General features: G+C 46.5%; 1 protein-coding gene across 8 annotated transcripts in view; it reads left to right on the forward strand.

Annotated features, from left to right (window-relative positions):
• Positions 1-2091: 2091 nt before the first annotated feature.
• Positions 2092-25934, forward strand: part of HNRNPUL1 (heterogeneous nuclear ribonucleoprotein U like 1) — a 41837-nt gene continuing 17994 nt past the window's right edge. For 2 of the 8 annotated variants that reach the window (XM_016194076.2, XM_016194078.2), the window contains exons 1-8: positions 3619-4051; positions 7920-8042; positions 10926-11082; positions 13679-13752; positions 16483-16622; positions 18845-18944; positions 20594-20706; positions 25535-25801. In XM_016194076.2, the coding sequence (XP_016049562.1) occupies positions 3757-4051; positions 7920-8042; positions 10926-11082; positions 13679-13752; positions 16483-16622; positions 18845-18944; positions 20594-20706; positions 25535-25801 (1269 nt within the window). In that variant the 5' untranslated portion in view covers positions 3619-3756. Of the gene's footprint in view, positions 2111-3618; positions 4052-7919; positions 8043-10925; positions 11083-13678; positions 13753-16482; positions 16623-18844; positions 18945-20593; positions 20707-25534; positions 25802-25934 lie in introns of those variants that run through there. The other 6 variants (XM_060186011.1, XM_016194079.2, XM_016194077.2 and 3 more) reach the window with 6 other exon arrangements.

A 25934-nucleotide genomic window follows, 5' to 3' on the forward strand; every position in this document is an offset into this window, starting at 1 on the left:
GACCTGCTTCACCGTTTGCAAAGCAACTGCCTATAGGTGGGAGCTGGGGGCTCGAACCAAGATCCTTACACTGTCCTTGTGCTTTGCGCCATGTACGCTTAACATGCTGCACTACTGCCCAGCCCCCCCCTTTTTTTTTAACTTTCAGCCTTCTTTCACTTAAAGACCAGTAAGTGAGGCCAGGGCAGAGACCTGAATAAAACCTCCTGGTCCCTGCCCCGATGTGAGGGCTTGGAATGGGGGTCATGAACTGTGAGGCAGTGCTGCAGGTGTTTCTCTTTCCCCCTCTCATTTTTTCTCTGGCCTATCAAATATAAATAAATAGGGAAAATGGCCACAAAGAGTAGTGGATTTGTTGTGCAGGAACTGAACCCCAGTAATAACCCTGATGGCAATACAATTTATTTATTTACTAATTTGTTTACTTTTATAACCAGAACACTACTCAGTCCTGGCATATGGTGGTGGAGAGGATTGAACCTGGGAGCTCAGAGACTCAGAGATGAGAGTCTCTTTGGATCAGCATTATGCTTAAGCATTATCTCCCCACCTTCCAACTTGTTTTTTAACTAGAAAGTAATTATCCTTTTGCACTCTCAGTTTGCATTTCCTTTTGCTTAGAGAGAGTTGAGTGCCAGTCATTTGTGCCTTCACAGATAAGCACTGTGTCTTGTATCAAACTCTTAATATGGTGTAAATGTCCACCGTGATGTAAAAGTGTCTCCTCTGTAGCCTACCTTTGGTATATCTGAAGGGGTAGCCAGCCAATGGTCTGTGTTGGTTTTACACTTCCCCTCCAGTGGACTCTTAAAATAAGTTCTAAAATTAAAAATGAGGTTCTTTCTTTCCCCCGTGCAGTGTTGATACCTATGTTGATGTTAGAAATTGCACAGTAGGGGGAGTCGGGCCTGTAGTGCAGCGGGTTAAGCGCACTTGGCGCCTAGCTCAAGCACCAGCTAAGGATCCAGGTTTAAGCCCCCGCTCCCCACCTGCAGGGGAGTCGCTTCACAGGCGGTGAAGCAGGTCTGAAGGTGTCTGTCTTTCTCTGCCCCTCTCTGTCTCCTCCTCCTCCTCTCTCCATCTCTCTCTGTCCTATCCAACAATGACGAAATCAATAACTACAACAACAATGAAAACCAACAAGGGCAACAGAATGGAAAATAAATAAATAAATATATTAAAATTCTTAAAAAAAAAAAAAGAAATTGAATAGGAGGAACCAGGCAGTGGTGCACCTTGTTAAGCACACACATTACAGTGCTTCACGAGTGGTGAAGCAGGGCTGAAGATGTTTTCTGTCTCTCTCCCTCTATCCTCTCCCTCCACTCAATTTCTCTCTGCCTCTACTCAATAATAAATAAAAATAAATGTTAAAAAATGATTTAAAAAATTTTTAAGAAGGAACTTGGTAAAGGAAAACAGAATACATTGGGACAAGACGAAAAGTAGCATAAGGACTGAGGAGACAGCATTAATGGCTCTGCTAAAGATTTTCATGCCTGAGGCTCTGAGGTCCCAGGTTCAATCCCCAGCACCACCATAAAACAGAGTTGAGCAGTGCTCTGGTGTTTTCTCTCTTTCTGCACATTTGTTTTTCATTAAAAATAAATGATAAGGCAGGAAAGGAAGAAAGAGGGGAGGGAAAGGAGAGGGGAGGGGAGGGGAGAGGAGCGGAGGGGAGGGGGGAGGAGAGGAGAGGAGAGGAGAGAAGAGAAGAGAGGAAAGGACAAATACAACAGGTGCTCAGAGTTCAGCTGGGCACTCACATTCACATAGAAATAGGGGAACAGAGTCTTGCAGATCAGGTCGGGTGGCCACAAACCCACCAAGGGACTCTGGTCAAGACCCAAGACCACCGTGAGTTTTTTGTTTTGTTTTTGTTTGTTTGTTTTGCCCTGGGTGTGTCCAGCGGAGGACAGAGGAGCCCTAGGCAGCGCCCGGACGCCCCCAGGTGGCGGGGAACCGAAAACAGTTCAATCCGGGCCACAAACTTTTTTTTTTTCCTTTCCTCCCGTCAATTTAGAACCCACCCTTGCGGGCTGCAGGGAGGAGAGAGGAAGTCGGACGTGGGCGAGGGGCGGGGTGTCTGGACTGGAACCTCCGGGCCCACGTGAGTGTCTGTCCCGCTGCTGAGCGGGAGCGGCTGTGTGTCCAGGTCGCCGCGGTAGCTCAGCTCGTCGCGTTACTGTCGTGTGTCTCAGCCCCTCGGGGCCGCCGGCCGGTGCAGACCCCCGCGGGCCCCTCTGCACCGCGCTGGGGCGGATGAGCCCCACACCCCATCCCCACCCCGAACCCAAGCATCTAGCTGATTTTAGTGTGTAGAACTGCTGTATGCAGCAGCCCCTGTGCTGGCCGGTCGTGTGTGACTTTGTCTAAGTGCATGCTGTGGGTTTTCAGGGCTGATGGCTCGGTGGTCAGCGGGCGTGTGCATTGTGTCATCTCCATGGGGCCCCTCACGCGAGCGGGTCTATCTTGTGAGTTAGAGGCGACAGGTGGTGCAGTCTGGGGCACGGTGTGGGGGGTGAGCTCTGTGGCGTTTGTCTAGATGAACCTGAAGCTTTTGGCTCTGAACCTATGTGCATTGTTGGCGCTGGCCAGTGCACACGGCGAGCAGCCAGAGCTTACTGATGATGGGGGGCGGGGGAACAGGGAGGAAGAGCTCCCACCAACTTCTGTAGGTCTTCCTGGAGGGGGAGACTCTGTGGTCGCGTGCATGGCGGATCCCAAACAGGGACAGAGATCGCTGTGAAACTGGGGGGGGGGGGCGTTCTGTCCAGGGAGAGATCCTAGCTTAGGGGAGGGGACTGTGACTTCGTTTACAGCTCATCACCTGTTGGCCCCGCCTCTGCTTTCAACCCTTTGGGATTGTCTGCAGTCAAAGGGCTGCACAGACAAGACTTTGGTTGCACCTAAAGACAACTGCATTTCTGCCAGTCGAGATTTCCTTGTCCCTCCCTTGGCAGACAACTAGGTGAGGCTGTCCGCTGAAGACTGGCCAATCCGGTAAGCTTTTCCTAAAGCGACCCGCTCCGCTACCTGCAGTAAGATAAGACACTCACTACGATTGGTCAACGAGTTGTTTTGAAACCGCCCTAACGGCAAGGGGCGGGTCCTTCATGCATTCATCCCTTTCCGGTTTCTTAAAGGCAAAAGTGGAAGGAGGGCTCTCTGCCAGTTCTCTAGCTGATTGGTCTTTGTGTTTTATCCGCCCTGACTCCGCTAGGGGCGGGAGATCTAAGCCAATCAGAACATATATTACACACGCGTTTGATAAAAGCCTCGCTCTGGAAAGGCCGTGGCGCTCATCTGAGACCTCATCTCTGGTTGGCGCAAATCCTTACTCCCCTTCCCTCATTTGATCCTACAGGAGAGGGCGCGCGGACGTTACCCAATCAGCGCGTGCTCCGCCTTCCTCCTTTTCCCGCCCTCTCCTAGGGCCGCGACTTCGACGTAGGCCAACGCTTCCTCCTCCGGCTGCTTCTAAGCCCTTTCATTGACGTTCTTTTGAAAGACACGCTTTGATTGGCCGAACTTCAGGGCCCGCGCCCGTTGCCCCCAAGCAGTAACCAATTGGCAACCGTGTTGCATCGGACTGAGCCACGGAAGAGGGGGAGGCGGCGGCCATTTTGAGCCGCCGCCGCCATTGGAGTGGGCCCCCCCCTTTTTCCCCCTTCGCCTCCTGACAGGAAAGGTTTAAGGGGGACAGAGCCCTGGGAGGCCGGGCCGGGCTCGGGGGCCACCCCGGGGGCCCGGGCCATGGATGTGCGCCGTCTGAAAGTGAACGAACTTCGCGAGGAACTGCAGCGCCGCGGCCTGGACACTCGGGGCCTCAAGGCCGAGCTCGCTGAGCGGCTGCAGGCGGCGTTGGAGGCCGAGGAGCCCGACGACGAGCGGGAGCTCGAGGCCGACGACGAACCGGAGCGATCCGGGCACAACAACGAGGAGGTCGAGACCGAGGGGGGCTCCGAGCTGGAGGGGACCGCGCAGCCACCGCCGCCCGGGCTGCAGCCGCACCCGGAGCCCGGCGGCTACTCGGGGCCGGACGGACATTGTGAGAGCGCGCGGGGCGGGGGCCGTGGGAACGGGAGTCCGGCGCTCCAGGTCGGGGGCCAGTGTCAGCCTTGTTGGGGGGGGGGACCCGCCGCTGCCGCTGGAGGATCCGGGCTCCAGGACCTCGGAGCCGGGCCCCGGGGGGCGCAGAGGAGGAAGCCGGGGGCCGCGGGCTCGGGGACCGGAAACCGTGTCCCCGGAGCCACGGAGTCGGAAGAAGAGGTTTTTTTTTTTTTGGTTGTTGTTGTTTGTTTTGTTTTAACGGGGGGGGGGTGTTGAAGGTCTTAGAAAAGGGGGGATCGTGGGGCTTTGGAGCTGGGTGGGCGCTGGGCCTGGACGTTAGGAGCCTCGCTGGCGGGGCGGGGCGGGGCGGGGGCTTGGCCCCGACTCGGGAGACTTGTTGACGGTGGGGGACCCTGGGGTCCGTCGTGGGGTGCCGTGGGGAGGGGGCTTCTCCCCTTGGGGAGCAGGGTGGGTTGACTGGAGGGGTGCTGGTGCCTGCAAAAGGAGTGTCTGCTGAAGCAGGTGGATCTCTTCTTCCTTCCTCATCCCCCCCCCCCAATTCCCTGGGTTTAGCTGTTGAGCTGCTGGACTCGGGGTGCAGGGGGAGACCGGGGGTCTGGGTGCTGCAGACGGTAGACACCTTCTGGCTGATCTGCAGAGGGGGTGCAGGGGTCGTGGAGGGAGGAGGAGGAGAGAGGACTGCTTCCCTGGACGAGGGACCTGTCTGGTCTGTCTGTCTGTCTGTCTGGAGCTGGCGAGGCTCTGAGCAGTGCCCGCTCGGTGGCACCTGCTGCAAGGTCTTGGACCAGCCCTGCGGATGGTTTGGAGTTTGGAGTGGGGGCGGGGGGGCTGGAGAAGATAACAAGGGGCTGGTTTGAATTCGGTGAAGTGTCCGGGGAACAGAGGCCCCTTGTGCCCAGCCCAGGAGCCGGGTGGCTGCCCCTCCAGCCTCGTGGGGGAGGGGCGAGCTGTAGCTGTGGCAGGAACAGGACCTGGCCGCTTGGCTGGGGGCCCCAGGGTGGAGCTGGGGGCTGGGTGTCCCTGTGAGAGGCTCCTTGGGCCCCAGAAGCAGAGGGCAGAGTGGGGATCAGGGAAGCTCTGGCATAAACCAGAAGGTGTGAACGGAGGTTGAGTAGAGGGCTGTGTTGGGGGGTGGGGGGCGCCTGGTATACAGGAGGGAGTCAGTTTAGAGTTAGAAGGGTCAGGTTTATATTGTATTTACTGTTGAATGTAAAACATCAATTCCCCAATAAAGAAATAAATTTAAAAACAAAAAAGAAGAGTCAGGTTTATACTAGAACTGTGGACAGAGCTCACAGAGGTTAGCCTGTGAGTAGAAGGAACTCTGGCATTTCTTAACAAGAGGGCACCAACGACTAAAGCATTGAACAGAGAAAGGGAGGCCAGCGGGTACTTGTTCTGGAGAGGGAGACCTGAGTCTAGATTTGGGCACAGGGTTGTCCAAGACCCAAGAGCTAGAAAGAGCAGTAACCAGGTGGGTGGTGGCGCACCTGGTTGAGCGCACATGTTACAATGCGCAAGGACCTGGGTTCGAGCCCCCAGTCCCCACCTTCAGGGGGGGAAGCTTTGCAAGTGGTGAAGCAGTGTTGCAGGTGTCTCTCTTTTTCTCCTCCTCTTTATCACCTCTTTCCAGCTTGACTTCTCTATCCAATAAATAAATAAAGATAATTAAAAAAAAAAAAACGGTAATGGTTGAGGAGACCCTTGACAGAAGGCTGAGTGGCCTACTCAGTGGGCAGGTCCATAACTGGGGGGACTCTGGCCTGGAAGGAAGGGTGGTGGCAAGAAATATCTTTGAGAGCAAAGTGAGTTTGATGCTTTAAAGCATATACTCTAGGTACAGACTTTGTTTCAAATCTAGCCGGATAGGGGGCAAATCACTTCACCTCTGTGAGTCCTGTTTCCCTTCTTTGTGAAGTAGGGTTAACAGTATTGCCCCCAGGATTGCAGTGAGTGAAATCACATGGCCTGGCACTGGACCTACCTTTTAGTAGGAGAGGGGTGTTTAAGAGAGTGGGGAAAGACCCTGAAAATCAAAGCTTCTGTGTTTGCTTCTGCCAGCATTGGTTAGGGAGAGATGCAGAAAGGAAGAGAGGTGAAATTTTGAGAACAAGAGCCCTGTGCTGGGAAGAAGCAGTGCTTTGGAAGTCCCTTGTGTTCCAATTAAGGAGATACTCCATTTCTTCTTCAACCCCCTTCCCCCAACAACAAAATCCTTTGAGCCCCCCTTCATCTCCAACCCTGGTAAACAGACCTGTAGTGAGCCACATGATCAGCAACTTTGTCCCCCTTGGGCTGCACCTGCTTAGTGCCCAGATGTATTTGTCCTCTGAGAAAGGATCCTATCGTTTAGCAAGTGGCAGAATAGTCTCACCTGCCCTGTGGTTCTGCCTCACTGGCCCTGGCACAGCTACTAGGAGGACCCTGGAGGCATCTGGCAGAGCTTGCCCCCTGGGGTGGAGAACCTGCTTGCTGTTCACCCTAGGTTTTCAGATTTCTTGCTGGGTTTGGCTGCAAGATATTTGAGGGAGTTTCTGGTTTGGTACTTTGCTTTAGTCCTACTTCAGGACTTTTCACATGTGTTACCCTGACTCCAGTCATATTTTCTCCATTCTCCTCATTGAGTTACCACTTAATGAGTTATCATCTTTTAAGCTGTGGCTTGTCTTTTTTTTTTTTTTTTTCTGCGTCCATGACTTAACTTGGTAACCCTAAACAAAAAACTATAGTTAATATTTGTTTAATATGTGTCTTTCTCACTAAACTGAAAGCTTCAGCTAGGCAATCTTAGTCTCAATTATGCCTCAGTATATGATGTTTGGGGAATAGCTGGTACTGTTAATCTCAGGACCCCTTATCTGAGCTCTTCCTCAACCCACAAGATACTCTTAAAGAATCCAAAGAACACTCTTAGGATTTTTATTTTCCTTACATTTCCATTCCAGCCTCCCCCATTTCCCTTCCAACTGAGATGTTATGCCTTGGCTGCTCTTGCAGGGTGGGCTGGGTTTTTTTGTTTGTTTGTTTGTTTTTTGCCCCCAGATTTACTGCTAGGGCTCAGTGCCTGCACTATGAATCCACTGCTCCTGGAGGCTATTTTTCCCCTTTTGTTGCCCTTGATTATCGTTGTTGTTACTGCTGCTGTTGTTGGATAGGACAGAGAGAAATCGAGAGAGGGGAAGAGAAAGATAGACACCTGCAGACCTGCTTCACCACTTGTGAAGTGACACACACACACACACACACACACACACACACACACACACACACTCCGCAGGTGGGGAGCGGGACTGGAACCAGGGTCCTTATGTCAGTACTTGTGCTTCATGCCATGTGTGCTTGGAACCCACTGCACTACTACCCAGCCCCACTCTGAATAAAGAAATTTTAAGTTTTTTTAAAAAATTTTTTTTTAAGGTAACTCCCAAGACATTATTCAGTGTCGAGAAAATAGCCAATCAGATAAAATTTTTACTGCTCCATGGGAGTCCCAGTTATCTGTAAAGTTAACTACAGTCCTGAGCATGGTGACTTGGGGTGGTGGTGGTGGTGTCAGGCTGGACCCCCTCTCTGCTCCTCCCAGCTCCTTGTTTCAAACAGTATAGTTGTGCCTCCTCCTCCATTGGTTTTAGATTCTGGGACTTTGTAGAACCAGTCACATCACAGGTCTCGTGAGGGGCAAGAGAGCATGTCTTAGACAACTAAAGCCTCTACCCAGATAGACTCCCTTAAGGTGTTATCAAACCCTTTAACCTCTGGTAGACTGACTGTCCTTTGTTTAACATTCAAAAAGCCTCCTCAGTTCCCAGGATGCACCCTCCTAACTAACATTCTTTTGTTTTAAGATGTCATGGACAATATTACCAGGCAGAACCAATTCTATGAAAGCCAGGCCATCAAACAAGAGAACGAGTCAGGCTATGAGAGGAGACAACTGGACACGGAACAGCAGCAGACCTATCGCCCAGGTAGGAAGATGCACGTTTTATCTCCTTTGAGGGATGTGGAATCTACCCTTGGCCCTGATCCTCTACATAGGACCTGTCTTCAAGAGACATTGCATCTTTCTCAACAGTCCATTTGAATTTTCTCAAACTGGCAAAGTTTCTTTGAAAGAAAGAACACAGTCCCGTTGCCCAGTGTGTATGGATGGGGGAGAAGGTGGAAGGTCTTCACAGTGTTTTCAGATTTTTTTTTTTTAATTTTATTTATTTTCCCTTTTGTTGCCTTGTTGTTTTTATTGTTGTAGTTTTTATTGTTGTTGTTAGATAGAACAGATAGAAATGGAGAGGAGAGGGGAGAGAAAGACAGACACCTGCAGACTTGCTTCACTGCCTGTGAAGGGACTCCCCTGCAGGTGGGGAGCTGGGGGCTCGAACCAGGATCTTTACGTCGGTCCTTGTGCTTTGCGCCACGTGCACTTAACCCGTTGCGCCACTGCCCAACTCCCAGTATTTTCAGATTTTAATATCAACCATTTAAGAGAATTTTATCTGGAGAGCAATATACTGAGTCCTATTTAAAATCTTTGGGCGTGAAAGCAAGAAATGACCTTCTAAATCTAGTCTATTTCCCATGTTTCCTGTGTTCAAAAGAGTCTAAAGATATTATTAGGAGCTTCTCAAAAAAGGGTTCTTTGGTTAAATGCATCTGAAAAATGAACTTATGCTACCACTTCTTGCAGAGTCACTGTGCTCATTGGAACAATAAAGACTCTTAAGAAGTTCTGAGTTGAAAGTGTGTTACATTGTTTAGACCCAGGATTTCCCAAAAGTATCTGTCTGTCTTTCTCAAAGCTACTCTATAATGTCTGGGGAAATCTGAGTTTTCCTCCTTGGACTTGTCTAATGGCAGATCAGGGTTAAAACCCAGGAAAATGGCTCTCTGGCCACTGTTCTTGGTTAGTAAGTACTATTCCTTGACATATATATTCTACTAGTTAGAGAGCAGGCTGTCACTGCCCCAAAAGTTGAGTGATAACAGATCAGGCCTGGCTCCTAGCCCTGTGTTCCTTTCACTGTGGTGACTTCAGTGTCTTAGTGAATCCAAGTCGATTCTGTCTAATTCCATTCTGGTTCATCCACAAAGTAAAATCTTCACACTTTTTTTTTCCCCTTTGGGGTGAGGGGTGGTCTAGGCCCACACTTTAATGAATATAGGTTACACTGCAGATTTGTGTCAGGCTCAGTGAGATTTGTGTGATCGCTTGATCCAAGGAGGGTATTTTCTGTGCCGTTACCAACAGATTTGATCAAAGTTTCCTGTGAGCACGAAGTTATGCTGGCAGCCAGGGAGGGAAGATTTTTCAGGTAGAGGAAAACCATCCCTGCCCAACAGAACCAGGATCCTTCTCAAAGATTTGGTCTGCATGCCTGAGCTAAGGAGTGATCAAAGGTGCTCTTTGGTTGAGGGCTGAAATTGGGTGATGTGAGTGATCTATGCATAAGGCATAGATTCTAATGGGGGAGAATGAAACTAGCTCTGTTAAAGGTTTCTTTATTTTATGGGAAAGAGAACAAGGCACTGTTCCGGTATATACAGTACTAAGGATTGAGCCTTGGACCTAACATATGCAAGAATAGCGCTCTACCCACCATCTCTCTTGCTGCCTGTCTTCCTATTTGCAGCACGACTTAATGAGGCCAGCATACCTATGAACTGATTTAAGTGCAGGCCCTCTCCCTGGAATTATGCTGCACCTTGAGTAGCATACTTCAAGCCAGTGGAGTTAGTTACAGGACCACAGTAAATTACTAGAGTGGCCTTCTTTTCCACCCTACCCAAACCAAAGAAGCTTTGCAAGAACTGAGGTGGGTTCTTTGAAAGGACATGGGATGTAGAATTTCAGAGTTCAAAGAGATCTTAGAAGTTTCCCAAGGGTCTTTCACATTTGGTGCAGGCTAAGGTTGCTGTCGGTTTTCATAGCAATTTTAATCTTTTTTTTTTTTTTTTTTGTCAAGTAGCCCAAAGCTGCCATTCTTTTTTTTTTTTTTTTTTCCTCCAGGGTTATTGCTGGGTTCGGTGCCTGTACCATGAATCCACTGCTCCTGGAGGCCATTTTTCCCCCTTTTTGTTGCCCTAGTTGTTGCAGCCTCGTTGCGGTTATTATTGCCATTGTTGACATTGCTTTTTTGTTGTTGTTGTTGTTGTTGTTGTTGGATAGGACAGAGAGAAATGGAGAGAGGAGGGGAAGACAGAGAGAGAGGGGGAGAGAAAGATAGACACCTGCAGACCTGCTTCACCGCCCGTGAAGCGACTCCCTTGCAGGTGGGGAGCCGGGGGCTCGAACCGGGATCCTTATGCCGGTCCCTGTGCTTTGCGCCACGTGCGCTTAACCCGCTGCGCCACCACCCGACCCCCAAAGCTGCCATTCTTAATGGTTGTGCAAAAGACTTTCATGCCTGAGGCTCTGAGGTCCCAGATTCAATCCCCGGCACCACCATCAGCCAAAGCTGCCCAGTGTTCTCTCATTAAAATAATAATAATATAACAGAGCCACCGTTACACCTTTTGGTAGACCTTTTTGAGAATTTGTCCTTTTTCAGTATTAAAACCTTTTACTTCCCAATGAAGCCTGAACTTTAAATTGACTCGTCTATGTCACCCCCATCTGATGCCAGAGCTGATATCCCTGACTGGCCATCCATAGCTCCCTTTAGCCTAGCCTTGCTCTCTAGTGTAGCTTTCTTCACCCCCTCAGTGGGCTTCTATTTAACCCAGCAAGCTGCCTCTACTCAGCCCATCATCACTGTAGTCAGGGTCTTACCAACAAATCCCGACACAGAAGGGACCAGGAAAATGATAACTGAGGAGTTTCTGGATGTCTTGACCATCTGGATTTGTCTGGACAGTAGAAGTGAAGACAGAGGTGAAGCAAGAAACACCCTCCAGCTTCATCCCACCTGAAGCATCTCAGCTCAAGCCAGACAGACAGCAGTTCCAGAGTCGCAAGAGGCCTTATGAAGAAAACCGGGGACGGGGGTACTTTGAGCACCGAGAAGATAGGAGGTAGGTACCAGTTGTTACACTGTTTTACTAGGTCTCTGTCCAGTGCCTGGTATCCATTAAGACCTGTCTACTGTGGGGTAGACTATATTTCTCCTGGTCCTTTCTGCAATGCCAGATTTGACTGCTTAGCTTTTGATTCTTCTCAGTTCCTCCCTTCCATCGCTTGCAAGGTAAAATAGAAAACCCTGACCTTCCATGTGTACGATGCAGGCCTGCCTTTTCAGTCTTTTTGCCCACTGCTTAGTGCCCTCTTTCTTAATGGCTGGCTGTTCAACAGCCCTCAGTTGAAAGGAAAATCTATTTTCTAACGCTTTTGCCAAGCATATCCCCTGCGTACACTTGATCATTCAACTGTCAGTATGCATAAAGCTTTTACAGTGTGCCCACCCTTGAACTGAACAGTGGGGATAGAGCTGATGTGCACAGTGGGTTTTGTGTTAGTCTGTTGTTTTCAGTTAGAGGTGCTGAGACACATGCAGAACTGGACTACAACCTAGTATAGTCAAGTGTGTGGATGTCAGAAGGTGAAGGATGATTTTGGCTTCTCTATTCTGATCATTTTTCTTTCTTTTTTTTTTTTTTTTTTAAGATTTTATTTATTTCTGAGAAAGATAGGAGAGAGAAAGAACCAGACATCACTCTGGCACATGTGCTGCCAGGGATCGAACTCAGGACCTCATGCTTTAGAGTCCAAAGCTTTCTCACTGCCCCACCTCCCAGACCACTTGTCATTTTCTTTTTTACAAGCTCTTCTCCTTTGCCTCCACCACTCCATTCTTCCTCCTTCAGCTCCAGGAGAAACCATTTCTAATTACTGGCACTAGACATGTTTGCTGTGCTCATCTACACTGACTATCTGACATGTTTTATGAACTCCCAGTGGAGTTCATCCTTTATTTGTTACTCTTTTTTTTTTTAAGACAGAATGTGGGGGGAGCCAGGCAGTGGTGCACCCCTAGTTGAGCACACAAGTTTCCATGCACAAGGACCAGGGTTCAAACCCCTACTCCCTACCTGCAAGAGGAAACTTCAAGAGCAGTGCACTAGGTCTGCGGGTGTCTGTCTTTCTTTCTCTCTTCCTTTCTCTGCTACCTTTCTCAATTTCTCTCCTATTAAGTAAAATAGAAAGAAAAAAAGGGAAAATATGGCCACCAGGAGCTAGACAGGGTCTGGAACTGAGGAGATAACATAATGGTTACACAGCGACTTTCATGTCTAAGGCACCAGACATCCCAGGTTCTGTCCCCAGCACCACCAGAAGCGAGAGCTGAGCAGTGCTATGGTGGGAGAAGGGAAAAAAAAAACAGGGCTGAGTCACATAGACTGACTAAAGGTAGAACATGGAATTCTCCTTTTAGGCATTTCTCCCACAGAACAGAGGGCTAGGAGTTACTTGCCAGTGGAGAGCTGAGGAAGAACATTGATCTGGGTCTGGCAGGGGCAGCTTCCTTGGGTGGGTTTAACCTTATAATGAGCTGCTTCTTGAGGCTGTGCTCCACTAATCCTTGGACTGGTGGCTTGGAACACTCCACCAGAGGGCAGCCTGTTCGCAGGGAAATGCCAGCAGCCAGCTAAGCATGGAGTACTTGATCTGGCCACCTGGTGGATTAGCACCATCTAAGCTGAGCCAAGCGGAAGCCTGTGCATTAGTCCCCACTGTTTATTCTTGCTCCCTTAGTCCTGCATAATGGGTACCAGCAGTATTTTAACATTGGCCCTTTAGTGTTTTGGTAGGAAGATAAATCTTAGTCACAATTTAGGATACTTTTGAAAGTGAAACTGGAAAAAAAGAAAAGGGTCACTGCAAATTCTTTCAAATGTGAGATTATAGGAGCCTGGAGTTTATCTGCATGTTCGGTTTCCTGGTCCAGTACCCTTTAGGTGAATGTTCAGTATAGAGGAGGGTATGGATTAGAATCTTTCTGTGTGGAAGTAGCGCAGCGGGTTAAGCAAGGACCGGTGTAAGGATCCTGATTCGAGCCCCAGGCTCCCCACCTGCAGGGGAGTCGCTTCACAAGAGGTAAAGCAGGTCTGCAGTGTCTGTCTCTCTCTGTCTTTCCCTCCTCTGTCCATTTCTCTCTGTCCTATCCAACAACAATCAGTAACAACAACACTAATAACTACAACAATAAAAAAAAAAGACAAGGGCAACAAAAGGGAATAAAGAAATAAATATTTTTTTAAAAAGAATCTTACTGTGTAAGGAAGAACAGACTATATTGGTGCAGGGAAGACAGCAGAATGGTTATGCAAAGTGACTCTCATGCCTGAGACTCCAGGGTCTCAGGTTCAATCCCCTGTGCGTGTGCGCGCACACACGCGCACACACACACACACACCTCTTAGTCCTTAGTCTAGTGGCCCTCTGTAGCATAGTATTCCTTCTCTACTCCCTGTACCCCCTCTAGGAGCTTAAGGTCATTGCTCTCCTTGCGAGGGAGTTGTGCTCCAGACTTCTTTTGTTAACTGCTGTAGGAAGAAAATTAAGACCAGGAGGAGTTTGAAGACTACTACTTATAAATTCCATCAGAATTCCATTTCTCTTCTGAGCTTGTCCAGTCGTTGTGATTTGACTTAACCCATCTTTCTGACACAGGGGCCGATCCCCTCAGCCTCCTGCTGAAGAGGATGAAGATGACTTTGATGACACCCTCGTTGCCATTGACACATGTGAGTCCTTGGAGAGTGTCTGTTTTATCAGCTTTACCATCAGTGGTGGGAAACTGGGCCTTCACCTTCACAGAACCTCTGTTTAGTACCATCCAGAACCACCACTTAACTCACACAGAAGCAACTGCAGGGCTCTGGAGAAGTTTGGTTTACAGGCAGAAGACCTGCTCGTAGCTCCTTCTGGAGGACCCAGGGCAAATCATCCTTTTTCTCCCTAGGGAGAAACAATATTAACCTAATATTTCAGTGGTCTCATCAGATAATGGGTTCAAGAACATTCAGGAAAGCCCCAAATCACCCTGTATGCACAGTGCTGTCATCGAAGGCAACCCAAGTGCTGCTGAGGAAAGTTAAGTCTTTGATGACCAGTTCCCCAGTTTCCATCAACTGCTCGAGTTCCTTGTGAAACCAATGCCTTTTTGTCTTCTGAGTCATTAACTGGGCCTACCCTGCTCTCTGTTCTCTAGTTTTCTTTCCACTGGATAAGTGATTTTTTTCAGTGTAACTATACATCCAAACACATGGGGGAAGGGTATAGAGATACTGTGCCTCTAAGAAAAGTCTTAGTAGTAGAGCCTGTAGATACCAATTTCTTTTATTTTTGTTTTTTAAGACTTTAAAAAAAAAAAAAGAAAGGATTTTAGGGGGCCGGGTGGCGGCACACTTGATTGAGTGCACATGTTACAGTTCACAAGGACCGTGGTTCAAGCCCCTAGCCCCCACCTACAGGGAGAAAGCTTTGTGTGTGGTAAAGCAGTGCTGCAGGTGTCTCTGTCTCTCTCACTCTCTCCCCTACCTCTTTTGATCTCTGGCTGTCTCCAATAATAAAAGATAATAAATTTAAAAAGAAAAAAAACGTTCACTTATTGAGAGAGATAGCAAGAGAGAGAGAGAGAAAAAGAACCAGACATCACTCGCACATGAGCTATTGGAGATCCATCTCGGGACCCCATGCCTGAGAGTCGTAACATTTTATCCACTGTGCATCCTCCTTGACCCTGATTTATTTACTTATTAACATGAGAGATAACCAGAGCATCAGTCTGATATGTATGATGCCAGGGATTGAATTTAGGGCGCTAAAACATTCAAGTCCAATACTAGCGACTACGCTGCCTCCTGGGCTGCATCCAGAAGTGCAAACAGATCTGAGAACACTGCAGTTTTCAAAAGAGCAGAAAGCTAGTGTTTATTTTATTTATTATATGTTTTTTAAGTTTTATTATTTAAAAAAAATTTTTTTTATTATTGTCTCTAGTGGATAGAGACAGCCAGAAATTGAGTGTGGAAGGGGGAGATAGAGGGAGAGAGACACCTGCAGCACTGCTGCACCACTTGTGAAGCTTTCCCCCTGCAGGTGGGGACTGGGGGCTTGAACTCAGGTCCTTGTGCATTGTAGCATGTGTACTCAATCAGGTGTGCCACCGCCCTGCCCCCTACTTATTATATTTTTAATGAGAGAGAGACTAGAACACTACACAACTCTGGCTTGTGGTGTGGGGGATTGAACGTAGGCCTTTGGAGTCTCAGACATGAAAGCTTTTTGCATAACCACTATGCTATCTCCTCACCCCATTTGTGTATTTCTTAACATGACTCGTTTTCATAGAGCAGTAGCTTCATGCTTTGGGAAGGACAAAGATATCTCATAGACAGTCTCTCATTGTGAGATTATAAAGACAAAACCTAACCAGAATAAATCAAGACATTTGCAATATTGAGTTGCAGCGATTCATGTAGAATGGATCAAATGCCAGGTATGCAGATGATGGTGCTCAGTCTTCAGAGGAAGAGCACCTACCACCAGGATAGTCAAGGAAAGACTTTGTTAGTGATGTGGCTGACTCCTTGAGTGGGGGAGACCCTAGCCCCATTATGGAATATGAGAACCTGTAGTATGTCTCGGTGATGGGTATGAGTTTGATCAGCTACTTATGCAGTTCCTAGTGGCTAGTCTGAGTCCTATACTGAAAGCATGGTAAGTGGTTGAAGTGTATAACTAATAATTAGCCTTTGTAAAAAAAAATTTTATTTTTTGCCTCCGGGGTTATTGCTGGGGCTCAGTGCCTGTACTATGAATCCACTGCTCCTGAAGGCTATTTTTTCCCTTTTGTTGCCCATGTTGTTTATTGTTGTCGTTACTGCTGTCGTCGTTACTGCTGTCGTCATTGGATAGGACAGAGAGAAATTGAGAAAGGACAGGAAAACAGAGAAGGGGAGAGAAAGATAGACACCTGCAGTCCTGCTTCACCGCATGTGAAGTGACTCCCCTGCATGTGGGGAGCCGGGGGCTCGAACTGGGATCCTTACACCAGTTCTTGTGCTTTGCACCATGTGTGCTTAATGCACTGCTCTACCACCTGACCCCCGCCTTTGTAAATTTTATATCTTAAAATTCTTTGAAACTAGGGAGGATGTGAACCATTTCCTTATCAAGTGTATATCCCACCAAAGTCTTGGGGACATTTACTAAGGGGCCCCTGAAGGTCATCTTTGGACTAGCCAGGTGGAGAGCCCCAGTTCCTATAAGTAGCTTCTTAAATGTTGTGCCTGTTAGTACTACTGAGCTTTTATGTTATAGTCAGAGGAAGAATGGTTAAGAATTGGACTTTTTCTCATAATCTCAACTTGCAACTCTAGGTCTGTGCCCTTAGGGAACTAACTTTTACCTGCTCTGATCCTCTTTGGATCTGTAAAGCACCAACCAACTACAGATTTTGTCCTCCACAGATAACTGCGATCTCCACTTCAAGGTAGCCCGAGATCGGAGTAGTGGCTACCCACTCACAATTGAGGGTTTTGCATACCTGTGGTCCGGAGCCCGTGCCAGCTATGGTGTCAGAAGGGGCCGTGTGTGCTTTGAGATGAAGGTGAGTGGAGCACCAGACGGGATAGAGTGAGAAAACAGGAACATCCTTTGGTGGAGTCTCTCCACAACCACCTCAGCCAAAGGCAGAATGCAGAGCCAGCTGGTTGAGCATTGACTTTGCATCCAGTGCAAACAAAAGTGTAATGAACTTAAATGAACCATAGTGTTGCTAGACAGACACGCTCCCAGAAAAGCAGGCAACATACATTGCTTCACTGAGCAGTTTTTTCCTTAGTGGGTTTTGACTCAGTTGTTAACACAGCCAAAACAGTCTTGGATTGATGTATTTGTAGAATCTGAGCAAAGTTGTAATTATTTGGAAGAAAAATGAGCCCTGTCACCACCATTGAAAGGGAAGCCAGAGGGAGAATAGGTCAAAGGAAGGTTCTGCCATCCACAGCTCCACGTTCAAGTGTCTTTATGAAAGTCAAACTTGCTCATGTTCAACAAAGTTCAGTCAGTGTAGAAGAGTAACGGTTACAAACCAGAAGTTACAGATGACATCTTTCTTCCCTGTCCCCATCCTACCCTCCAGAGATAAGAGCATTAACAATGCTTTGTATAGCCGGACTTATTTATGTAACTAAAGATGAACAGCATGCACTGGACAGGGTATCTACATGGACATCTTTATTAATATCCTCACATACCATTATGAAATAAAAGAACCCAAGAACTAGGGTTAATTGTATTTAGTTAAGTCATCGTTTACTTATAAGTCTCATTTTTCGAGCTTTGCAGAGAAACTGCCTATTGAACTGGGGAGACACCATAGTGGTTATGCAAAAAGACTCATGCCTGAGGGTGTAAGGTCCCAGGTTTAGTCACCAACACCACCATAAGCCAGGGCTGACCAGTGCTCTGAGAGAGATGAAACTGCCATTAAACTGAATGGTTTTATTTTTTCTTTTTTAAATAGAGATAGAGAAAGGGGGAGAGACTTGAGAGGGAAGGAAAAGATGAGCAGAAAGAGAGACACCTGCAGCACTGCTCCACCTTTCATGAAGCTTCTTCCCTTATAAGGGGGCTTGAACCTGTGTCATTGAACAGTATAATGTGTGAACTCTACCTGTTAACTGAGCAACTTCTAACAACTTCAGTTGATATATTCTGATTTGTCAGGAATGTAAAAATAATAACACAAATGTCCATCCCCAAAGGAGTAAAATATAGGGTAACTTTTCAAAAGTCACAAATTCAGGTGGAGTTATTAGGCAGAGATTAGTTATCATTTGATTAGAGGTTGAGTCAAAAGGTGCTTATTTCCCTCTCTGCTTATTTTACTTAATACTATATTTTGGACATTTTCCACATCTGTATACTGGCGCTGCCTCATTCTTTTTTTGTGTGTGTGTCTCCGGGGTTACCACTGGGGCTCAATGCTACCTGCACTGTGAATCCGCTGTTCCTGTTGGCCATTTTTTCCATTTGTTGTTGTTGGGTAGGATAGAGAAATTAAGAGAAGAAAGGAATACAGAGTGGGGGAAGAGAGAGAGACACCTGCATACCTGCTTTACCACTTTTGAAGTGATACCCCCCCCCTTAGGTTGGGAGCCGGGGACTTAAACCAGATCCTTACTCTTTGTATTATACCCTTAACTCAGTTCACTGCCCAGTTTCCTGTCTCCTCCTTTTTAACTCAGTGACTTAAATGTGCAGTGATATAACCAATGCCTCATTGATTGTTTTTATATGTACAGTGTGTATTTGATGTGAAAGTTTCATGAGAGAGATTAAAGCCAGTGGTACATGCACGGTAGTACATGCACTAAGGACGGGACCAGGAGATTCAGTTATGCAAGTTCTGTGCTCCATCAGCTGAACCGTTTCCCTGGCCCTGTGTGTGTACATGCATGTGTACACTCACACACCTGCATATGCATATGCATGAATGGACCTGTAGTGTAAATTAGAAGTTGAATTGCTGGGTTATATGGCACTTGTGTTACAGTTTTGCTGGAGACTTCCAAAGACATAGTACAAAATTAAATAAAAAAAAAAAGACATTGTACACATTTAAATGAGTATAATTGCTTTACTTTGAAATACCTGATTCTTCCCCTGCACTGCCCTAAACCCTTTGGAGCAATTTGAAACTCCTTTTCTACAACAGAAGCCACTGCTTTTTGTTTTCTAACGCCTAGTGTGCTTTTCTGCTTATTGCCTTATAATCCACCAATCTCCAGAAAATCAGTCCTGAGCCCTCTTGTCCTCTGTTCCCAGATCAATGAAGAAATCTCCGTGAAGCACCTTCCATCTACAGAGCCTGACCCACATGTTGTCCGTATTGGCTGGTCCCTGGATTCCTGCAGCACCCAGCTAGGTAAGGGGAGATTATCCAAGCAGTTCATAGAGGAGAGCAGTTGCCCCATCCCTGAACTCTCAAGTTCCCTAAGTTTTTCTTCCCATCTGTAGACTTAAGATAGAATTAGCCTGGGGTGGAACAGACCTGAGTATTAGGTATATACCACTGCCTGTCTTGAGCCATACAAGATTCAACTGGAAGGACTATATTCCTGTAACAGTTTCTCTACAATAAATCAATTCTTCATCTTTTAGGAGAGGGTCCAAAGTTCTCTTTAGAAATTGTTCCTTTTCTTAAAAAAAAAAAAAAAAAAAAAAAAATCACTTATCTCTCACATTCAAACCATGCTAAAATCAGTTCTCTCTGGGGTTTAGCCCAGAGCCTAGAGGAAAGTAGAGACCAGTGGTTCAGGCTGGCTGGCAGCTCTAGGGATTGCTCATTCAGTTTTTGGCTTTTCGTGGGACCTCAGGCTTCAGTGACCTTCCGGTCCCCGGTGACTAATTTAAGTGGCTTCTACCTTGGTCATAAAACATTCTGCTTATGAAGATAAGTGCTCCTTGTAAAAATGTAGGCCCACAAGTGAGGGGCTGGGTCATTGTATGAAATCCCCCTAAGCCTGCAAGATGAAATGAACAGCTTTGATCTACAGTTTTCAGAACAATTCTTTGTATATCTCAGTAAGTACAGTTTTTATACTACTGCACAACTTTCTGTTTTGTAGTTGTGTGATGAACAAATGCTTTGTACAGATCATCTAAGTTCTTGCTGATGTTTTCCTGTAAAACAGCTGGGCCACTACCCTGGTGTATAATTGTTCTGTTTACTGATAAAAGTAGAAATGCTAGGTCAAAAGTTGCACAGTCTTTGATGTGTATTAGCCATTTTTAAATTTAAGCTGTATGTACGTGATGTAGAGCATCTCATTTAATCTTTGTTTCATTTTTGAGGCGTAAAGAGTGCATTGCTGCTACAGAAAAAGGTAACAAGCTCAGACAGATGTTCAGGGTCACAGCGGCTTGTTTTGTAGAATAGCTGTTCCTAGAATGCTTTCTGACTCCTGCTTTTCTGTCAGGATGCTTCTTGAGTTCTTGACCGAGGATTAGTGTAAAGCTCAGGTGTCATTCAGGGCCCTTGGATCTCAATCACTTCAAACCCCCCCCCCCACACACACACACACACAAACTCAGTTCCGTAGTCTGAGAAAAATCCAATACTTTTCCTAGGGATTTAGGAGACATGGTCTCCTGAAGCAAAACCCAGCCCCCTTGCCCATTCCTATCAAAAACCTACCAGCACCAAAAAATTGTTGCCATTGCTGGACTTGACTGGATATTGTCACAGGATAGGGGTACATCTCAGCAGACAGCCTTCTTTCATCCCATCTCCATCTCCTCTCTTACTAAAGTCTTCCTTTCTATACAGAGCAATTCAATTTAGCTCCTATCCCCAAACTTAACAGCTAATCCTGACAAATACTCAGGAGGTCTGCATGGCAGAGGGCTTTCATTCAAGGGACTCTTTCTTACTCCCCACCCACCCACCCCCCAAAAAGCATCTGATTAGTAAAACTAGTAAAGAAATATGATATTTTTTCAGTTATGTGACAGCCAGAAAGGCTGTTGTAACCATCGCAGGTTTAACCTGCCTTTGCCTATTTCTTTCATCAGGCGAAGAGCCTTTCTCCTATGGCTATGGAGGCACTGGGAAGAAGTCCACCAATAGCCGGTTTGAAAACTACGGAGACAAGTTTGCAGAGAATGATGTGATTGGCTGCTTTGCGGTGAGTGCTGGCAGCCTGTGGGAGTTGGCAGAATCAAATGTTAGTCCCATCAGGTGGACCTGCAGACATCTTTTTCCCGGCACCCCTGTCCATTGATGGCCCCTTATCCAGCTAATCTTGGAGTGCCTCTTCATCTCTGGCAGACTGCAGTGTTTGCCATCATTTTTGTGCTGAATTCTGCCATTCTACTCCTCTCTGGTCTTCTGTGTAAATCTGTCAGGTGGCATCCTGAAAGGAATTGGGGACATCAGCTGTGTATAACCTTTCTCCATTTCTAGACAATAGAGTGCTGTTTTGTAAACAAGCTCCGGGATTTCTTTGTTAGGCAGTAGCTTATCTGTTCTTGAAGGCTGTGTTTGCTCTTGCCCCTCTTTGACATCATCTCAAACCAAACCTTCTCCCTTTGCTTTGCATTGGTTGAGCCAAGCTTCCCGTGTTGCACTGCCTTCTAGGAGGGTGGGCTGGAACAAGATAACAGGTATGGTACCTGAGTTGCTGCCAGACTTCCGTCCCTGTGAGAAAAATTATATAGTGTTAGGCATGTGACTTGCATTGCAAGACTCAGTCCCTTTTCTGCTATTCAGAGGTCTCAGCAACTTATTTTTTCTCTACTTCAGTCTGTTCTAAATGAGACTGTGCCTTCCTCGAAATGTTAATTAAGTTAATCCACTGCAAGCACTTAGAATGTTTGCACATACTAAGTGCTCATAACATACTACTTACTACGTTAGGTGTTCTAGGAGGTGTTTGTAAGTATGCCTCAGAGCCTCAGAAAGAAGAGTGGATGCTTCTTATTTGCTCTCCTTTATGTTTGTACTTTTACCTCTTTAAAAAATTCAAAGTAATTTCTAATTTAATGAAAAATCCTAAGATCTTTCATTTAGCCTTGTGTAGAGTCTGACATTCCCACATTTGTTCTCTTATTTTTCTCAAATATATGAGTTTTGTCTATTTGAGAATAGACTGCATATTCATCATCATCATTTTGGCATGTAATTCTTCAGAATATAGCTATTATCTTAGCCATGCAGTCATCAAATTTAACATTGATATAATGTTATTATCTACTCCACAGTCCACATTTAAATTTTGTCAGTTGTCCCAATGGTATACTTTACAGCAATTTTGTTTCTGGTTCAGCATCTCATTGGGGTTGTGTATTAGAATCCTCTTGCATGTCTCTTGACTCTGAAAGAATTTTTTTCAGTCTTCATGATCTTTTAGTAAGACATTTTCTTAGAAAAAGTTGCCATGCTTAATAGTCTATAAGCTGTTCGAAACCGAAGAGTTGTTTTCTATTTTATAGTTAACCATAGCTGTCTTCTGTTCACACAGATGACTATAGGCCTAGCCTAATTAAAAACATTTTCTGAATAGTTAATAAGTTCATAGTCCTGTTCTCCCCCCCCCAAAAAAAAAAAAAAAACATAAAGAACTACAAAAAGGTATATGCAGTGTGTCAGACCTTTCCTCTACCCACTGTTTATTATATTTTCCCCACCTTAGGGAGTTCTCTGATACTCAGACATTCTTTATCCAAATGTTAAAAAAAAAAAAAAGTGATTCTTAGTTTTCTTCACTCACACAAAAGGTAGCATATTGCATTATTTTTCATCCTTTTTTCCTTAACTGTAACTTAGAGATCTTTGTATTCATATGGTTTTAGTCAGTGTGAATCTACCTTATTATATAAACAGTCCCCTCCCAGTAGACATCTGGGTAGGCTCTTAGCTCTGTTCTGTAGCTCTCTGGTAGTGTAGTATGGCATCCTGGAGACCCTTGGTGTCCCCCACCATGGATTGCTTGTGTGATGCAGCCTTTCCCACTTCCCACTGGAGCACATGTAGAGAGTAGTCCCAGAGTTGCACACATGTATCTTTTTATTCTTGAGGCGGGGCAGGGGGGTATAGCCACAGAGTGGTGGTATAACAGTTACAGCATTTGTTCTGAAAACACAGTTTTTGGGTCAACAGTATGTTTTAAGGTTTTGATAGCTCGCACCAAGACTGCAGCAGTTTAACATGTTGTTTGCGTGTGTGTAAGTATTTCCCCCAAATTTGTTTCATTTGAGTGTGAAGTCGGGGGGGGGGGTGGGGGCCGGGGGCGCGGCATGTATGGCAGTTTGGAACTACAGGCCTTAACTCTTGCTTCAACCATTTTCGTCTTCAATTTTAAGCGCCATGTACTGTCTCCTTTGTTCAAATAACATCACTTAAAAACAAAAATGGGGTTGGGTGGTAGCGCAGAGGATTAAGCGCAGGTGGCGCAAAGCGCAAGGACCGGCATAAGGATCCTGGTTCCAGCCCCCGGCTCCCCACCTGCAAGGGGGTCGCTACACAGGCGGTGAAGCAGGTCTGCAGGTGTCTATCTTTCTTTTCTCCCTCTCTATCTCCAATTCTCTCTGTCCTCTCCAACAACCACATCAGTAACAACAATAATAATAACCACAAAACAAAAAGGGAAAAAATTGGCCTCCAGGAGCAGTGGATTCAGGCACCGAGCCCCAGCAATAACCCTGGAGGCAAAAAAAAAAAAAAAAAAAGACGTAAAAGGACCAGTGAAATAGTTCACTTGGATAGTGCACTGCTTTGCCATGTTGGAGACCTAGTCCCCACCACATTCCCTACTTCCTTATCCCCTTCTTTACTACAAAAAGAGAAGAAAACAGCCTGAGGGAATGGAAGGTGTGAAAGTAGCTGGCCTGAGGGAACTGTGGGGAGAGCATTTGAGTCAAATCTTCCTACTTAGCATTCACAAAACAACAATGACAAAATAACCTCCTGGGTAGAGAGAACAGTTGTAACCATTTCAGCAGAACATAAGGGATATAGCACTTGGGGACCTTAGGGACAGTATAAGGCATGAGAGATGAAGCTACAAAAGTGATGCCAGGCTTAAGGACTGTGAGCCTGCAGGTCCCAGATGGACACCAGCAGTGTTTTAACAGGAGTGACAGGGCTACACTTTCCTCTTAGACTGCTCTATTGTCAGTGATGGGTTTATCAGGGAGGGTGGTGCTGCTGCTATGAAGAATGCTGGCCCCATGGTGCTTGTTTCTATGTCAGAGCATAGGTGAACTGAGCCACTCTTTAACTCTAGTGGGAAGGACCATGCTGCAGGACTGGCAAGTTTCAGTCTTGCAAACATTTATCTGCACTCCGTGGTCGCGACCTGTGTTGGTGCTTAGAAATGAGCAGATGAGAGAGATTGTGTGAAGCTGTGCCCTGTGGCATTGAGGAGGATGGTGAGGAATCATGGGTGAGTGCAGGGGGGATGGGTCGCTTGGGCAGTTCCTAAGGGTGTCTCCCACTTGAAAAGAGGGAAGAATACTGCATATTGTCCTTTTTCTTTTTTTTTTAATAATTTTTTAAATATTTATTTTATTTATTTATTCCCTTTTGTTGCCCTTGTTGTTTTATTGTTGTAGTTATTATTGTTGTTGTCGTTGTTGGATAGGACAGAGAGAAATGGAGAGAGGAGGGGAAGACAGAGAGGAGGAGAGAAAGATAGACACCTGCAGACCTGCTTCACTGCCTGTGAAGCGACTCCCCTGCAGGTGGGGAGCCGGGGTTCGAACCGGGATCCTTATGCCGGTCCTTGTGCTTTGCACCACCTGCGCTTAACCCGCTGCGCTACAGCCCGACTCCCCGTATTGTCCTTTTTCTTTTCTCTCTATGATAAAAACAATAAACCTTCACTTCCTTTTTTTGCTTGTTTTTGTCTTATTTTTATGTGATCCTGGAAATCAAACTCTTGAATGGATTACATGTGGCTTATTACACGCACACGCGTGCGCGCACACACACACACGTATTGAGAGGAGGCAAAAGCCAGAGGATCATTATCATTTTGACACATGCTATCCTGGGAAATCAAACTAGGGGCCTCATGATTGAGAGTCCAAAGCTTTATTTACAGTTCCACACCCCAGGCTGCATATTAGGAGCCTAACCCTTGAATTTGGCTTCACTGCTGATTCTAGGCCTCCCTTAATTGTAAGCCTTTACCCTGCAGACAGAAGTTACCTAAGCACAGATTTAACTGGAACAATCTCATATGAAGCAAGTTACAAAGTTCAGTCCTGCTATCAATACAAAGTCCAAACTCCTGAGTAACAGCCCCCCATACAATGAGGGCAAGGACCGTGCCTCCTCCCCACCACTTAAGCCCAGCCCTGTGTTCTAGAGTAATAGCTCCCATTCATCCTGTGCTTGCTATATAGTAAGCACATTAACCCACTTAATCTGACGAACAAACCCTATGCACTACAGCATCTTTTTTTTTTTAATATTTATCTTCCCTTTTGTTGCCCCTTTTTATTGTTATAGTTGTTGTTGTTATTGATGTTGTTGTTGGATAGGACAGAGAGAAATGGAGAGAGGAGGGGGAGAGAAAGGATAGTATCTTGTCTGATTTCCCACTTATGCCCTGAGGTCTATCAGGCCCAGATCACCACAGATTTATGCACCAGGAAGAGTGGGAACTTGGGGAATTGCTATTGAGAAAGCAGATGACTGCATGGGTAGAGCTGAACTTACAGGGCATGCTGTAGCTTGCTTTCTACCTGCTGTCTTCACAGACCTCCCTTGGTGGGAATGCGAATCACAATGCCCTCCACCTTCTCGATATTTGTAAATTCTTAAAATGATATACTTCATATGCCACAGCTTTGGGAACTTGGGTGAGAACTTTTGAGTTTCATGAGAGAAGCAAGTAAATCTGGAAAGTCATCTTAGTTCCCACACTCTACATCTGTTCTCTCTGACTTGTGGCCACAGTCCCTTAAGCTGAGCATTGATAGTTAGCCTCCTTTGACTTTTTCTCCTAGGATTTTGAATGTGGAAATGATGTGGAACTCTCCTTTACCAAGAATGGGAAGTGGATGGGCATTGCCTTCCGAATCCAGAAGGACGCCTTGGCGGGTCAGGCCCTCTACCCACATGTCCTGGTGAAGAATTGTGCGGTGGAGTTCAACTTTGGACAAAGGGCAGAGCCCTACTGTTCCGTCCTCCCAGGCTTCACATTTATCCAGCACCTTCCCCTGAGCGAGAGGATCCGGGGCACCGTTGGACCAAAGAGCAAGGCAGAGTGTGAGGTGAGTGGGCCTGGAACCCTGAATTGATGGCTAGCTGCCCAGTGTCAGCAGACAGCTGCAGTTTAAGTAGCATAAACTTGCTGCTTGAGCAACCTTGGGCAGGGGGCTTCCTCCTCTCAGCTTCTCAGGGCAG

Source organism: Erinaceus europaeus, chromosome 2 (assembly GCF_950295315.1).
Source record: "Erinaceus europaeus chromosome 2, mEriEur2.1, whole genome shotgun sequence".
Taxonomy (NCBI): Eukaryota; Metazoa; Chordata; class Mammalia; order Eulipotyphla; family Erinaceidae; genus Erinaceus; species Erinaceus europaeus.